General features: G+C 43.7%; 1 protein-coding gene across 5 annotated transcripts in view; it reads right to left on the bottom strand.

Annotated features, from left to right (window-relative positions):
- lcmt1 (leucine carboxyl methyltransferase 1) overlaps positions 1-18,529 on the bottom strand; it is a 142,847-nt gene that overhangs the window by 119,659 nt on the left and 4,659 nt on the right. For all 5 annotated transcript variants that reach the window (XM_059979891.1, XM_059979894.1, XM_059979890.1 and 2 more), the window contains exon 3: positions 14,081-14,172. In XM_059979891.1, the coding sequence (XP_059835874.1) occupies positions 14,081-14,172 (92 nt within the window). The remainder of the gene's footprint in view (positions 1-14,080; positions 14,173-18,529) is intronic.

Genomic DNA, 18,529 nt, shown 5'->3' with positions numbered 1-18,529 from the left:
CCCCAAAGTATGCTCACCTAAATATAACCCAAACATAATATAACCTAAGCAAGATATCCCCAAAACAATTTTAAACGCATCCCAATGCAATATAACAAGCAGTGCATCCAGATATAAAGAGAGAAAACATACTGTATTACAACTCAACAGAAATAGCCCAGAGACAACCTGATACAATGTCCTGATGTTACACAACAAAAACAGACCCCAAACATTATGCAAATGTTTGTATTGAAGTAACCATGCAACCTGAAGCAACATCAAGCAAATACTCCCCTGTGTAATCACATGCAAATACACCATAAAACAACAATACTCACTCCTGTTGTCCATACAATGTGCTGCAATTGCTCATGGAAGCAAATGTGCAACAAAATTATGCAACAAAACTGTTTTACAGAATTTTTTTACATGTGCCCAAGACTTTTGCACAGTGCTGTACTATTCCTGAGGTATGCTTCCCACCTCAAAGTGCAAATGTTCCCTGATACAAAAGACAAACATGCCCCTACACAACATGCAACAATGCAATGTAAAATCACCTCATTCCAACAAAATACAACAAAAAAATGCCTCAATACAATGTGATGAAAACATACTCAATGTAAAGCAATATAACTACTGGATGCCACATGATGCAAATGATTGTGTCCTGGTTCCACGAGATACATTATCCCAATGCAATGTGACACAGATGGACCCTGACAATGTGATGCAACCTCACTGCCTGGTGCAACCAGACACAAGCTCTAAAATATTAAGATGCAAACTTGTCCCTATACAAAACAAAAAGCATATGCCTCAATGCAATGTGATGTAATGCAGCATAAATGTACCCCAATGCAATGTATGTACTACGGAATCAGCAGTGCAATGAAATGCATGCTCCCTGACTTAACCTCACATTCATTCCCACCTACAACCAGACATTTTCCAGCACATTGCAAAGAAAACATAACCCGATGCATTGCAATGATATTATGACCAGCTGAAATGGCAGCAAAACAACCTCTGGTGTGATGCCTCATAAATGGCCCAATGAAAGACTATCCAATGAAATACAATGCCAGTGTGTCTGATGACAAGTGAAGTAAGCACACCTCAGCAATATTGTGACAACCTAGCACAGTGGTCCCCAAGGAAATGATATGATTTGGCAATATGAAGTGATATGAGTCAGCTGCACCTTTCCTCATTCCCTGTCTGTTGAACTTGAACACAAGTGAAGTCATTACCCACGCAAAATCATCAGTCGTCTAAACGTAGTGACACCCTCGCGTCAGGGATCATTAGTTGGCCTTGGGTAACCGGCCGAGAAGTGCTGTTGCTACTGGCTTGGAGTGTGGACAGATGGGCACCGCCTCTAAACCTGTGTAGCACACCGAATGTTTGTGGGGAACCCGGTGCTAAAATATTCGCAGACGACCTAATTCGGGCTCAGGGTTTCGTAAGTAGCAGAGCTGCTACCTTGCTGAGATCTACTGAAAGTCATCCCTCGAGCCAAACTTTTGTCAGCCGATCGATGCTTCGATCCTACCTACCTATGGGGGGAGGGGCAGGCACCCTGTCACACTCCTCGCTTGGTTGGTTGCTCTCTCCAGACTGCGACTGCTGCGGCCCCGGCACAGGGTCCTTACCTTGTCCTCTCACTGGTGTGTTGCAATGATTTTATATGTTCATACAAGGAAAATATGTGCTGTGTGTTTAATATCCAAATGTTACTTAAAATGTTATGATGCTATTGACTTATAAATGACTTATAGTTGACATATCACCTATATTCCGGTTGTGATTAACACCACCACCCCGTCAGCCGGTCCGCAAGAATATTGTCAATATTAAGCCGGTCCATGGTGCAAAAAAGTTTGGTGACCCCTGTCCTAGCACAACATAAAACAAATATAGCCCAACAAAATGTGACACAAGCAGATATGCATACGCATGAAACAAGACAGACATGCTACCCAATGCACCAAGATATAACCAAGGGCCGGTGCTCTCATTCTGAATGCAACAAAACAATGCACCATGGTGAAATGCATTGAAAATTCATTCCTGCAAAATGCCACAAAGATGCATTTTAACTTCGTACGCAGCCTCATGTGAAGCACAACAAAAACATATCCCAGCAAAATGCAATACAAACAAACATTTAATCTGCAAGATGCAATGACAAATATCCCCACAACCTGACACAGTACGTTACTAATGATATCCAAATTGCCTGAAGGGACACAATGCAAACACATCAGTGCATCATGATGTAAATAGCACTGGAGGAGAGAACACCCAGAGACAGACTACACAGCACAGAACTAATCCATTCAACACAATATCCATGTCAAACCATTTACCCCAGCCTTTCCCCGTAACCTTTGATGCCCTGCCCAATCAAGAACCTATCAAGCTCTGCCTTAAACACACCCAATGACCTGGGTCTCCACTGCTGCCTGTGGTAACAAATTTCACAAATTCTGCCACGGCTGCCTAAAGAAATTTCTCCGCATTTCAATTCTATCCTGAGGCTGTGCCCTCTTGTCCAAGACTCCCCCACCATGGGAAACATCCTTTCCACATCTACTCTGCCTAGGCCTTTCAACAAAAGACTTCAATGAGATTCTCCCTCATCCTTCTAAATTCCAGTGAGTATAGACCCAGAACTATCAAACATCCCTCATATGATAACCCTTTCATTTTCGGAATCACCCTTGTGAACATCCTCTGAACCCTCTCTAATGCCAGCACATTTTTCTTAGAAAAGGAGCCCAGAACTGTTCATAATACTTAAGGTGAGGCCTCACCAGTGCTTTATAAAACCTCAGCATCTCATCCCTGTTCTTGTATTCTTGACCTTTTGAAATGAATACTAACATTGCATTTGCCATCCTCACCAACGACTCTACCTGCAAGTTAGGGTGTTCAAGGATTCCCAAGTCCCCTTGCATCTCCGATTTTTAGATTTTTTCCCAATTTAGAAAACAATCTGCATATTTATTTCTACTACCAAAGTACATGACCATGCACTTCCAATATTCTGTTCCGTTTGCCATTTTCTTGCCCATTCTCCTAATCTCTCCAAGTCCTTCCGCACCCTACCCGTCTCAACTCGACCTTCCCTTCCACCAATCTTCATAACATCTGCAAACTTGGCAATAAAATCATCTATTTCATCATATAAATCATTGATATACAGCATAAGGAGCAGTCCCAACACTGACCCCTGCAGAACACCACTAATTACTGGCAGCCAACCATAAAAGGATCCTTTTATTCCCACTCGCTGACTCCTACCAATCAGCCAATGTTGTAAGCTTGCCAGTAACTTTCCTGTAATGCCATAGGTTTTTAACTTCGTAAGCAGCCTCATGTGTGGCACTTTGCCCAAGGCTGTCTGAAAGTCCAAATATATAATATCTACTGCATCCTCTTTATCTATCCTGCTTGCAATCTCGTCAAAGAATTCCTTCAGGTTTGTCATTTAAGATCTTCGCTTGAGAAAACCATGCTCACTTTGTCCTATCTTGTCCTGTATCACCATGCACTCCATAACCTCATCCTTAACAACTGACTCCAACATCTTCCCAACCACTGAAGTTAGGTTAACTGGCCTATAATTTCCTTTCCACTGCCTTCATCCTTTCTTGAAAAGTGGAGTGGCATTTACAATTTTTCAATCCTCTGGCACTACCCAGACATTCTCTTCCCTCACACCCATAGAACCATAGAACACTACAGCACAGTACAGGCCCTTCAGCCCTCCATGTTGTGCTGACCTATATAATCCTTAAAAAAGTACTAAACCCACACTACCTCATAACCCTCCATTTTTCTTTCATCCATGTGCCTGTTCAAGAGGCTCTTAAATACCCCTAATGTTTTCACCACCACCACCATCCTTGGCATGTCATTTCAGGCACTCACAACCCTCCATGTAAAAACTTACCCCTAATGTCTTCCCTAAACTTCCCTCCCTTAATTTTGTACAGATGCCCTCTGGTGTTTGCTATTGGTGCCCTGGGAAACAGGTACTGACTATCCACCCTATCAATGCCTCTCATAATCTTGTAGACCTCTATCAAGTCCCCTCTCATTCTTCTACGCTCCAAAGAGAAAAGTCCCAGCTCTGCTAATCTTGCTTCATACGACTTGTTCTCCAATCCAGGCAACATCCTGGTAAATCTCCTCTGCACCCTCTCCATGCTTCCACATCCTTCCTATAACAAGGTGACCAGAATTGAACACAATACTCTAAGTGCGGGCTCACCAGAGATTTGTAGAGTTGCAACATGACCTCCCTACTCTTGAACTCAATCCCCCGTTAATGAAGCCTAGCATCCCATAGGTCTTCTTAACTACCCTATCAACCTGTGCAGCGACCTTGAGGGATGTATGGATTTGAACCCCAAGGTCCCTTTGTTCATCCACACTCTTAAGTAACCAACCATTAATCCTGTACTCAGACTTCTGGTTTGTCCTTCCAAAATGCATCACCTCACACTTGTCCTCCTCAACTCCTCAACTGTCACCCCTTCAACATCTGGCACACTGCTAATGTCTTCCACAGTGAAGACTGGTGTAAAGTACTCATTTAGTTCATCTGCCATCTCCTCGTCCCGTTATTATTTCTCTAGCCTCGTTTTCTAGTGGTCCTATATCCACTCTCATTTCTCTTTTATTTTCCACGTGCTTGAAAAAGCTTGATATTGATTGCTGGCTTCTTTCATATTTCATCTTTTCCTTCCTAATGATCCTTTTAGTTGCTCTCTGTGGCTTTTAAAAGCTTCCCAATCCTCTATCTTCCCACTAATTTTTGCTTCGTTGTATGCCCTCTCTTTTGCTTTTAACTTGGCTTTGACTTCCCTTGTCAGCCATGGTTGTACTATTTTGCCATTTGAGAATTTCTAAATTTTGGAATAATCTATTCTGTACATTCCTTATTTTTCTTCTGAAACCCTCCCACCATTGCTGCTCTGCTGTCATCCCTGCCAGCATCTCCTTCCAATTTACTTTGATCAACTCCTCTGTCATACCACTGTAATTTCCTTTACTCCACTGAAATACTTCAATATCAGGCTTTACTTTCTTCTTATCAAATTTCAAGTCGAATTCGGTTATACTGTGATCACTGTCACCTGATGGTTCTTTTACCTTAATTCCCTCATCACCTCCGGTTCGTTACATGACACCCAATCCATTCCCTCGTAATAGCTAATCCCCTGGTAGGCTAAGCGACAAACTGCTCTAAGAAGCCATCTTGTAGGCTTTCAACAAACTCACTCTCTTCAGATTCATTACCAATCCATTACCTGATTTTCCCAATCGACTTGCATGTTAACATCTCCCAGTTTGACTTGCCTTTTCTATTTCCCTTTGTAATCTGCGGTCCACTTCCCAGCTGCTGTTGGGAGGCCTGGAAAAACTGTCAATAGGGTCCCTTTACCCTTGTAGTTTGTTAACTCAACCCACAAGGATTCTGCATCTTCTGATCCTATGTCACATCTTTCTACTGATTTGATGCCATTCTTTACCAGCAGAGCCACGCCATCCGCATCTGCCTACTATTTTTCCTCCAATAGAATGTGTAACCTTGGGCATTCAGCTCCCAACTACAAACATCCTTCAGCCACGATTCAGTGATGGCCACAACAACATATCTGACAATCTGTAAAACTGCAACAAGATCATCCACCTTATTTCTTATACTTTGTGAATTAAGATATAACATTTCAAGTACTATATTTGCTACCCATTTTGATTCTGCGTCCCTTATACACTGATTCTCACCCTGCCGGCTGCAATTTTGTCCTGTCATCTGCCTGCCCTTTGTGACAGTCTGGTTACACTCTGTCTTTGCTTTTTTACCATCTGCCCTATCCTGGGTCCCTTCACTATGGTTCCCACCCCCGGTAGGGTGGCCAACCTTTTACATTCCGTGTGTCAATTTTTTCACGCACGAGTTCAGATGTGCCATACGACTCTTGTACCCCCATTCAATTCTTGTAAAAATATGCTAATATAATATAAAAAGTTGAACAAGTTAGGTCTTTATTCTTTGGAGCATAGAAGATTGAGGGGGAAATTGATAGAGGTATTTAAAATTATGAGGGGGATAGATAAGAGTTGATCTGGATAGGCTTTTTCCATTGAGAGTAGGGGAGATTCAAACAAGAGGACACAAGTTGAGAGTTAGGGGGCAAAAGTTTAGGGGTAACACAAGGGTTACAATCAGTGTCTGATTAGGAACGGTCAACATGGATTTGTGCGTGAAAGGTCACCTTTGACGAACCTTATTGAATTTTTTGAAGAGGTTACGAGGAAAGTTGATGAGGGTATAGCAGTGGATGTTGTCTATATGGATTTCAGTAAGGCCTTTGACAAGGTTCCACATGGAAGGTTCAATCGTTAGGTATTAATATTGAAGTAGTAAAATGGATTCAACAGTGGCTGGATGGGATATGCCAGAGGGTAGTGGTGGATAACTGTTGGTCAGGTTGGAGGCCGGTGACTAGTGGTGTGCCTCAGGGATCTGTACTGGGTCCAATGTTGTTTGTCATATACATTAATGATCTGGATGATGGGGTGGTAAATTGGATTAGTAAGTATGCAGATGATACTAAGATAGGTGGCTTTATGGATAATGAAGTAGGTTTTCAAAGCTTGCAGAGAGATTTAGGCCAGTTAGGGCTGAAAGATGGCAGATGGAGTTTAATGCTTATAAGTGTGAGGTGCTACATTTTGGTAGGGATAATCCAAATAGGACATACATGGTAAATGGTAGGGCATTGAGGAATGCAGTAGAACAGAGTGATCTGGGAATAATGATGCATAGTTCCCTGAAGGTGGAATCTCATGTGGATAGGGTGGTGAAGAAAGCTTTTGGTATGCTGGCCTTTATAAATCAGAGCATTGAGTATAGGGTTGCGGTGATGAACCCTGATAAAGGGTTTTGGCTCGAAACGTCATCACTACCTCCTCCCATAGATGCTGTCTGGCCTGCTGAGTTCTGCCAGCACTTTGTGTTTTCGTTTTTTTCATTGAGTTTAGGAGTTGGGATGTAATGTTAAAATTGTACAAGGCACTGGTAAGGCCGAATTTGGAGTATTGTGTACAGTTCTGGTCACCGAATTATAGGAAAGATATCAACAAAATAGAGAGAGTACAGAGAAGATTAACTAGAATGTTACCTGGGTTTCAGCATTTAAGTTACAGAGAAAGGTTGAACAAGTTAGGCTTTTATTCTTTGGAGCGTAGAAGGTTGGGGGGGATGATAGAGATATTTAAAATTATGAGCAGGATAGATAGAGTTGATGTGGATAGGCTTTTTCCATTGAGAGTAGGGGACATTCAAACAAGAGGACATGAGTTAAGAGTTAGGGAGCAAAAACTTAGGAGTAACACGAGGGGGAACTTCTTTACTCAGAGAGTGGTAGCTGTGTGGAACGAGCTTCCAAAAGAAATGGTAGAGGCAGGTTTGATATTGTCATTTAAAAAAAAATTGGATAGGTATATGGACAGGACAGGAAAGGAATGGAGGGTTATGGGCTGAGTGAAGGTTGGTGGGACTAGGTGAGAGTAAGCGTTCGGCACGGACTAGAAGGGCCAAGATGGCCTGTTTCCGTGCTATACTTGTTATATGGTTATAAAAGGCCGAGTTCACTCAACCTATTCTCATAAGGCATGCTCCCCAATCCAGGCAACATCCTTGTAAATCTCCTCTGCACCTTTACTATAGTTTCCACATCCTCATCCTTCAGTGAGGTGACCAGAACTGAACACAGTACTCCAAGTGGGGCCTGACCTGGGACCTATAAAGATGTAACATTACCTCTCGGCTCTTAAACTCAATTCCACGGTTGATGAAGGCCAATGCACTGTACGCCTTCTTAACCAGAAAGTCAACCTGCACAGCAACTTTGAGTGTCCTACGCACTCGGACCCCAAGATCCCATTGTGTCACCAGCAAATTTACTAACCAGTCCCTCCGCTTCCTCATCAACACACACAAAATGCTGGTGGAACACAGCAGGCCAGGCAGCATCGATAAGGAGAAGCACTGTCGACGTTTCGGGCCGAGACCCTTTGTCAGGACTAACTGAAAGGAAAGGTACTAAGAGATTTGAAAGTAGTGGGGGGAGGGGGAAATGTGAAATGATAGGAGAAGACCGGAGGGGGTGGGATGAAGCTGAGAGCTGGAAAGGTGATTGGCGAAAGTGATACAGAGCTGGAGAAGGGAAAGGATCATGGGACGGGAGGCCTCGGGAGAAAGAAAGGTGGGGGGGTGGGGGAAGCACCAGAGGGAGATGAAGAACAGGAAAATAACTAAATATGTCAGGGATGGGGTAAGAAGGGAAGGAGGGACATTATCGGAAGTTAGAGAAGTCAATGTTCATGCCATCAGGTTGGAGGCTATCCAGCAGGTATATAAGGTGTTGTTCCTCCAACCTGAGTTTGGATTCATTTTGACAATAGAGGAGGCCATGGATAGACATATCAGAATGGGAATGGGACGTGGAATTAAAATATGTGGCCACTGGGAGATCTTGCTTTCTCTGGCGGACTGAGCGTAGGTGTTCAGCGAAACGGTCTCCCAGTCTGCGTTGGGTCTCACCAATACATAAAACGCCACACCGGGACCACCGGATGCAGTATACCACACCAACCGACTCACAGTTGAAGTGTCACCTCACTTGGAAGGACTGTCTGGGGCCCTGAATGGTGGCGAGGGAGGAAGTGCAAAGGCAGGTGTAGCACTTGTTCCGCTTACAAGGATAAGTGCCAGGAGGGAGATTGGTGGATTGCAAGGGCAGGTGTTTCCCACTACCAAGCACATCTTTCCCTTCCCGCCCCTTTCTGCTTTCTGCAGGAATCGCTCCCTACGCGACTCCCTTGTACACTTGTCCCCCACCATCCCTTCCCACCGATCCCTTCCCTCCCGGTGTGGCCTTTTATATATTGGTGAGACCCATCGCAGACTGGGAGACAGTCTCGTTGAACACCTACCTTCAGTCCGCCAGAGAAAGCAGGATCTCCCAGTGGCCATATATTTTAATTCCACGTCCCATTCCCATTCTGATATGTCTATCCATGGCCTCCTCTATTGTCAAAATGAATCCAAACTCAGGTTGGAGGAACAACACCTTATATACTGACTGGGTAGCCTCCAACCTGATGGCATGAACATTGACTTCTCTAACTTCCGTTAATGCCCCTCCTCCCCTTCTTACCCCATCCCTGACATATGTAGTTATTTGCCTGTTCTCCATCTCCCTCTGGTGCTTCCCCCTCCCCCTTTCTTTCTTCCGAGGCCTCCCGTCCCATGATCCTATCCCTTCTCCAGCTCTGTATCACTTTCGCCAATCACCTTTCCAGCTCTTAGCTTCATCCCAGCCCCTCCGGTCTTCTAACATTTCGCATTTCCCCCTCCCCACCACTACTTTCAAATCTCTTATTATCTTTCCTTTCAGTTAGTCCTGACGAAGGTTCTCGGCCCTAAACGTCGACAGTACTGCTCCTTATAGATGCTGCCTGGCCTGCTGTGTTCCACCAGCATTTTGTGTGTGTTGTCTGAATTTCCAGCATCTGCAGATTTCCTCGTGTTTGCACTTCCTCATCAAGGTCATTTATAAAAATCATGAAGACAAGGGGTCCCTGAACAGATTCCCGAGGCACACCAGTGGTCACCCACCCCCATGCAGAATTTAACCCCTCTGCAACCACTGTTTGCCCTCTGTGAGCTAGACAATTCTGGATGCACAAGGCAAGGACCCCTTGGATCCCATGCCTCCTTACTTTCTCAATAAGCCTTACATGGGGTACCTTATTAAATACCTTGCTGAAATCCATATACACTACATCTACTGCTCTACTTTCATCAATATGTTTAGTCACATCCTCAAGAAACTGAATCAGGCTCATCAGGCTTGACATGCCTTTGACAAAGCCATGCTGACTATCCCTAATCATAAATGTTTATGATTATAAATGTTTATGCTTCTCCAAATGTTCATAAATCCTGCCTCTCAGGATCTTTTCCATCAACTTACCAACTACTGAAATAAGGCTCACTGGTTTATAATTTCCTGGGCTATCTCTACTCCCTTTCTTGAATAAGGGAACAACATCTGCAATCCTCCAATCCTCCGGAACCTCTCCCGTTCCCATTGATGATGCAAAGATCATTGCCAGGGGCTCAGCAATCTCCTCCCTCGCTTCCCACAGTAGCCTGGGGTACATCTCATTTGGTCCAACTTGCTGCTTTCCAAAAGTTCCAGCATATCATCTTTCCTAATGTCTATATATTCAAGCTTTTTCAATCCGTTATAAGTAATGACTACAATCGTCAAGAACCTTTTCCGTAGTGAATACTGAAGCAAAGTATTCATTAAGCATTTCTGTTGTCTCCTCCGATTCCATACACACTTGTTCACTGTCACACTTGATTGGTCCTTTTCTCTCATATCTTGCTTTTCCATTACTCGTAGAATGCGAGTATGCAGGATTTTCCTTCATCCCGCTCGCCAAGACCTTCTCATGGCTCCTTCTGGCTCTTCTGCTTCTTCTTGCTAGCCTTATAATCTACTAGATCTCTATCATTACCTAGTTTTTTGAACCTTTCGTAAGTTTTTCTCTTCTTATTGATTAGATTTTCAACAGCCTTTGTACACCATGATTCCTGTACCCAACCATCCTCTCCCTATCTCAATGGAACATACCTATACAGAACCCCACGCAAATATCCCCTGAACATTTGCCACATTTCTTCCGTACATTTCCCTGAGAACATCTGTTCCCAATTTATGCTTCTAAGTTCCTGCCTGATAGCTTCATATTTCCCCTTATTCAATTAAACGCCTTCCTAACTTGTCTGTTCCTATCCCCCTCCAATGCTATGGTAAAGGACACACACAAAATGCTGGTGGAACACAGCAGGCCAGGCAGCATCTATAAGGAGAAGCACTGTCGACGTTTCAGGCCGAGACCCTTTGTCAGGACTAACTGAAAGGAAAGGTACTAAGAGGTTTGAAAGTAGTGGGGGGAGGGGGAAATGCAAAATGATAGGAGAAGACCAGAGGGGGTGGGGTGAAGCTGAGAGCCAGAAAGGTGATTGGTGAAAATGATACAGAGCTGGAGAAGGGAAAGGATCATGGGATGGGAGGCCTTGGGAGAAAGAAAGGGGGAGGGGGGAGCACTAGAGGGAGATGGAGAACAGGCAGAGTGATGGGCAGAGAGAGAGGAAAAAAAACGAACAACTAAATATTGTCAGGGATGGGGTAAGAAGGGGAGGAGGGGCATTAACTGAAGTTAGAGAAGTCAATGTTCATGCCATCAGATTGGAGGCTACCCAGCCAGTATATAAGGTGTTGTTCCTCCAACCTGAGTTTGGATTCATTTTGACAGTAGAGGAGGCCATGGATAGACATATCAGAATGGGAATGGGACATGGAATTAAAATGTGTGACCACTGGGAGATCCTGCTTTCTCTGGTGGACCGAGAGTAGGTGTTCAGCGAGACGGTCTCCCAGTCTGCGTCGGGTCTCACCAGTATATAAAAGGCCACACCGGGAGCACCGGATGCAGTATACCACACCAGCCAACTCACAGGTGAAGTGTCGCCTCACCTGGAAGGACTGTCTGGGGCCCTGAATGGTGGTGAGGGAGGAAGTGTAAGGGCAGGTGTAGCACTTGTTCCGCTTAAGGATAAGTGCTAGGAGGGAGATCGGTGGGAAAGGATGGGGTGGACGACTGGATAAAGGAGTCGCGTAGGGAGCGATCCCTGCAGAAAGCAGAAAGGTGGGGGGGGGGGGAGAGGGAAAGGTGTGCTTGGTAGTGGGATCCCATTGGAGGTGGCGAAAGTTATAGAGAATTAAACGTTGGACCTGGAGGCTGGTGGGGGGGGTAGGTGAGGACAAGGGGAACCCTATCCCGAATGGGGTGGGCGGATGAGGTGAGGGCAGATGTGTGGGAAATGGGAGAGATGCGTTTGAGAGCAGAGTTGATGGTGGAAGAAGGGAAGCCCCTTTTTTTAAAAAAGGAAGACATCTCCTTCGTCCTGGAATGAAAAGCCTCATCCTGAGAGCAGATGCAGCAGAGACGGAGGAATTGTGAGAAGGGGATAGCGTTTTTGCAAGAGACAGGGTGGGAAGAGGAATAGTCCAGATAGCTGTGAGAGTCTGTAGGCTTATAGTAGATATCAGTGATAGGCCGTCTCCAGAGATGGAGACAGAAAGATCATGGAAGGGGAGGGAGGTGTCAGAAATGGACCAAGTAAATTTGAGGGCAGTGTGAAAGCTGGAGGCAAAGTTAATAAAGTCAACGAGCTCAGCATGCGTGCAGGAGGCAGCGCCAATGCAGTCATCAATGAAGTGAAGGAAAAGAGGTGGACAGATACCCATATAGACTTGGAACATGGACTGTTCCACAAAGCCTACAAAAAGGCAGGCAGAACTGGGACCCATGCGGGTGCCCATGGCTACACCCTTGGTTTGGAGGAAGTGGGAGGAGCCAAAGGAGAAATTATTGAGAGTAAGAACTAATTCCGCTAGACAGAGGAGAGTGGTGGTACAGGGGAATTTTTTTAGGTCTGGAATCCAAAAAGAAGCAGATAGCTTTGAGACCTTCCTGGTGGGGGATAGAGGTATATAGGGACTGGACGTCCATAGTGAAAATAAGGCGGTTGGGGCCAGGGAACTTAAAATCATTGAAAAAATTCAAAGCATGAGAAGTCTCACAAACATAGCTGGGAAGAGATTGAACAAGGGGGGATAAAACAGTGTCAAGGTATGCAGAAATGAGTTCGGTGGGTCAGGAGCAAGCTGAAACAATGAGTCTACCTGTACAAGCAGGTTTGTGGATCTTGGGTAGGAGGTAGAAACAGGAAGTGCGGGGTGTGGGACCTATGAGGTTGGTGTCAGTGGATGGGAGATCCCCAGAGCTGATAAGGTTGGTGATGGTATAGGAGACAGCGGCCTGGTGCTCTTTAGTGGGGTCATGATCAAGGGGTAAATAAGAGGAGGTATCAGAGAGTTGTTGCTGTGCCTCGGCCAGGTAGAGGTCAGTACGCCAGACAACAGCAGCTCCCCCCTTATCAGCGGGTTTTATAGTGAGGTCGGGATTGGTGCGGAGGGTTCTTTCCTTTCAGTTAGTCCTGACGAAGGGTCTTGGCCCGAAACTTCGACAGTGCTTCTCCTTATACGTGCCGCCTGGCCTGCTGTGTTCCACCAGCAGTTTGTGTGTGTTGTTTGAATTTCCAGCATCTGCAGATTTCCTCGTGTTTGCTCTATGGTAAAGGAGATAGAATTGTGACCACTATCTCCAAAATGCTCTCCCACTGAGATATCTGACACCTGAACAGGTTCATTCCCCAATACCGGATCAAGTACAGCCTCTCCTCTTGTAGGCTTATCTACATATTGTGTCAGGAAACCTTCCTCAACACATCTAACAAACTGCACCCCATCTAAACCCCTTGCTTTAAGGAGATGCTAATCAATATTTGGAAAATGAAAATCTCCCACCACGACAACCCTGTTATTATTACACCTTTCCAGAATCTGCATATCTGTTCCTCATGACCCTGTTACTATCAAGGTTCCTCCAGCCCTCCTATAATCCCCAGGGTTGCTCCTCCCCTGTGGTCAGGATTCTTAACAACCTGCTTCTCAGCAGGCAGAAAGTTAACATAAAATATCAGCCTGCCAGCAGGATGGAAGTCTGTCTACAAAGGATTTCCAAGGGATTAAAAAAAATTACAACCTTCGAAAAACTCTCAACCCAAAACATTTTTTGTCAACACAACCTGTCTCTGTTAATATGTTTCTGAATTTAAACCACAAAGTGTCAGATATATCACCAAAAATATAAAACAAAATAAAGAAATTGGAATTGAGGAAGAGAAAGTAAAACTGGCCTTTTCAAGATGGAGATAGAATGTATCTGATTACCAATGAGTACTGAGAGGACTCAGAAAACAACAATGCAAGAATCCAATGCATTTAAAGTACAGAAAACGTGAGAAAAAATTATGAGAACAACACATGGGAAGGAAAGTCAAGCATATTGTAACAATGATGCAAGGTCCTACCTCTGTTTATTTCAGGAGCTTTTCTTTCATTTGGTTGCTTTGTAAAGTACTGTATGTATGGATCCTTCCAGTAATTCAGACTCACTGCAAATCTGACAAGCAAAAGAAATATATCAATGAGAAAATCCACTTAATTAGAACCATCAGAAACTTACTTCAAGGTTACCTCTGCACTAACAGAGTAACTAACAATAATACATTTAAACTCATGAATGAAATGTTACACTTTATCTTAATTAAAATCAGATCTTATACGCAGCTTCGATGCAGATTCAAGATTTCCTGTAAAAGATTCTGTATATAACTAGTGAAATGTGCCATTGCTCTGTGCTACATGAAGCAATAGGTATCGTGGACTGTTCACAATATTACAGAGATATACAACACAGAAACAGGGCCTTTAGCCCAAATTACCCATGCCAACAAAGATACTGGCTATCTTCCTGTATTTGGCCTATACCAATCTGTTATCTTGCTATTCCTGTTTCATGATTTTTAAAAAAGACACACCTGCCTCCAGCACTTTCTTTTGCACTTCATTCACATATCCACCATCTTCTTGTAGAAACACCTGTCCATCATCCCTTTTAAACTTTTTACCTCTCACCTTAACACCGCGTCTCCTGGTTTTACCATTGGAAAAAGACTGACTCTCTGACCTATCTCAGACCATAGTTGTTTTAGAAAATCCTCAACCTTCTGTGGTCCAGAGAAAACAATCCAATATCTGCTTGTAATTATAGCTCGCCATTCTAGGCAACATGCCAGTGAAACTCTCTCAGATGACCACCATCTGAGTATAATGTGGTGACCAGAACGGTATAAAATTCTAAAGGGATTGGACAGGCTAGATGCAGGAAGATTGTTTCCGATGTTGGGGAAGTCCAGAACGAGGGGTCATAGTTTAAGGATAAAGGTGAAGCCTTTTAGGACCGAGATGAGAAGAAACTTCTTCACACAGAGAGTGGTGAATCTGTGGAATTCTCTGCCACAGGAAACAGTTGAGGCCAGTTCATTGGCTATATTTAAGAGGAAGTTAGATATGGCCCTTGTGGCTAAAAGGAATCAGGGGGTATGGAGAGAAAGCAGGTACAGGGTTCTGAGTTGGATGATCAACCATGATCATACTGAATGGGGGTGCAGGCTCGAAGGGCCAAATGGTCTACTCCTGCACCTATTTTCTATGTTTCTATGTATAGAATATTGCAAGTATGGTGAACTCAAGTCTTGTACAGCACAGCATGATGTCCAAGATCTCACACTCAATATTCCTGCTGATAAAAGACAATAAGACATAGACATAGGGCATAGGAGCAGAATTAGGCCATTTGGCCAATCAAGTCTGATCCGCCATTCAATTATGGCTGATCCTTCTCCCTCTTCTAAACCCTATCCCTGGCCTTCTCCCAATAACCTTTGATGCCGTGTCCAAACAAGATCCTACCAGTCTCTGCTTTACACCCAACAATCTGGCCTCCACAGCTGCCTGTGCTAATTAATTCCAGAAATTCATCATTGTCTGGCTAAAGAAATTTCTCTGTATCACTGTTTTAAATGTATGCCCCTCTATCCTGAGGATGTGCCTTCTTGGCCCGCACCATGGGAAGCATCCTTTCCACATCGACTCTGTCTAGGCTTTTCAACATTCGAAAGGTTTCAATGAGATTCCCCCCACCCCCCCCATCCTTGTAAATTCCAGCGAGTACAGACCCAGAGCCATCAAACATTCCGCATATGACAGCTCTTTTCCATTCCTTTTCATTCCTGGAATCATTCCTGTGAATCTCCTCTGAACCCTCTCCAATGTCAGCACATCATTTCTTAAATGAGCAACTCCGAACTGTTCACAATACTCAAGGTGAGGCCTCACCAGTGCCTTATAAAGCCTCAGGATCACATCCTTGCTCTTATATTCTAGACATCCTGAAACAAATGTGAACATTGCATCTGACTTCCTCACTACTGACTCAACCTGCAAGTTAACCTTCACGGTGTTCGCACGTAGACTCCCAAGTCTCTGCATCTCAGAATTTTTTTGGATTTTCTCCCCATTTAGAAAACAGCCTGCACATTTATTACTACTACTAAAGTGTATGGCCATGCATTTTCCAACACTGTATCCATTTGACACTTCCTTGCCCATTCTCCTATTCTGTCCAAGTCCTTCTGCAGCCTACCTGTTTCTTCAACACTACCTGACTCTCACCAACCTTCATATCATCTGCATACTCGGCAACAAAGCCATCTAGTCCATCATCTAAATCAGTAATATACAGCATAAAAAGCAGTCCCAACACTGACCCCTGCAGAGCACCACTAGTCACTGGCAGCCAACCAGAAAAGGATTTTTTTTATTCACACTCACTGCCTCCTACCAATCAGCCAATGCTTATAATGATGCCAGTAACTTTCCTGTAATACCATGGGCTCTTAACTTGGTAAGCAGCCTCATGTGTGACACCTTGTCAAAGGCCTTCCGAAAGTTCAAATATACAATATCCACTGCATCCTCTTTATCTATCCTACTTGTAATCTCCTCAAAGAATTCCAACAGGTTCATCAGGCAAAATCTTCCCTGAAGTTAACCTGGCTGACTTTGTCTCATCTTGCAAGAAACTTGAACATGTTATTCACTACCCTGTGTTGTCATTTTCGGAGGATTAACTTGAACCCCAACGTCCCTCTTTACATCAACATGGTGATTTACTTTATATAATTTTGTTCGTACTAGGCTACCTAAAACTAATCATCTCATACTTACCTGGATTAAATTCCATCTTCTACAGCCTTGTCCAACTTTCTATCTGATCTATATCACTCTGCAACCTCAGGTAACCATTTTCACTGTCTGCAATTCCACCAATTTACATGTCCTTGCAAACTTACTTCTCAGGCCACATTCTCATCCAAGATATGACAAAGGTCCTAGCAGCAATTTCTGTGGTATACCACTGGTTACAGACATCCAGTCAGAAAAACAACCTTGCGCCACAACCCTCTGCCTTCTGTCTCAGTTTTGGATCTGGTTTGCCAAATGCCTTCAATTCTATTTGCCCTAAATTTCTGGACCAGCCTACCATAGCCAAGATCCATGTATTCCATGCCTATCACACTGCCTTCAGCAGTTTTCTTAATAACCTTCTCAGAAAACTCAGATTTGTTGGATGCATGTCTGCAGATCCTTGTATTCTGAAATGCCACAAGGACTAATGACAATTAGTCAGGACACCATTCCTCTCTCTAATCTGATTTGTTAGCAACACAATGGGAGAATATTCTTTCTAATATGGGACAGATATTCTTTTGAAAAATCGTCATCTAATTATTTATTGGCTTGCCCATGATTAGACAATACAGCATGCTGAACTGATATGGATCATGGTAGCACATTGAATATGTCTGGGGCTCTGAATGGTGGGAAGGTAGGAGACTGCATTTAATGAACAGAGTAAAACAATAACACTTCAGGTGATGACCTTCTTTCATTCTACTTCTCCCTCCAAGATGCTTGGTTGAACAATGGAAACATATTGTTTTTTAAATTTCTGTGTTAGGCTACATATATGCTGCATGTCATCCAGTTGCTGCGGGAAGTGACGGAGGTGTTGGCAGTGACGAGAAAGACAATCAGACTGTCCCAGAGGGAACAGTCTCAACACAATGTTGAAAGAGGATGATGATACACTTGGTAGTATCATCGTACTGGAATGGCTTGGACTGGCAAAGGATAATTCACTGAATATGGAAGCTGGTTTCATTCAGGAAAGTGGTCTGGGGGACAGTCGGGTATGTGAAAGAAAATGTGTGGAAAGTGGTTAACAAACAAGCACTGGTGGGGGAGCAGCAGGACAATGGAATGAGTCCTCACAGGACATGTAGGGTCAAAGTAACTCTGGGAATCAGAGAATTGTAATGTATTTCCTTGTATCCCAGATTTGAATTTAAATCAGCCAATCTAAATGTCAAATTTGAATACAACAGTATTCAAGAAGTGACATAGGATCAGGAGATGTGCAATCCTTGTGGGTAGTTAAGAAACTGCAAGGGTAAAAAGACACTGATGGGAATTATATACAGTCTTCTGAACAGTAGCCAGGATGCAGGTTATAAAGTAGAACAGGAGATAGAAAAGGTAAGTAATAAGGTCAATATTACGAATGTCATGGAGGGATTTCAATATACAGATAGACTGGGAAAATTATTTTGTTGCTGGATCCCAAGAGATGAAATTTGTAAAATGCCTATGAGGCGGCTTTTCAGAGTAGCTTGCGGTTTTGTCCACGAGGGGAAACACAATTCTCAATTGGGTGTTGTGTAATAAACTAGATTAGGTAAGGAAGCTTAAGGTAATAGGACCCTTAGGAACCAGTGAAGAGTTGACCCTACCAGTATTACAGTAGAGAAAAGGGAATAACAGAGGCATGAGGGAAGAGCTGGTCAAAGTTGACT

This window comes from Hypanus sabinus, chromosome 9 (assembly GCF_030144855.1).
Source record: "Hypanus sabinus isolate sHypSab1 chromosome 9, sHypSab1.hap1, whole genome shotgun sequence".
NCBI classification, from domain to species: Eukaryota; Metazoa; Chordata; class Chondrichthyes; order Myliobatiformes; family Dasyatidae; genus Hypanus; species Hypanus sabinus.
This window is presented reverse-complemented; position numbering and strand designations above follow the sequence as displayed.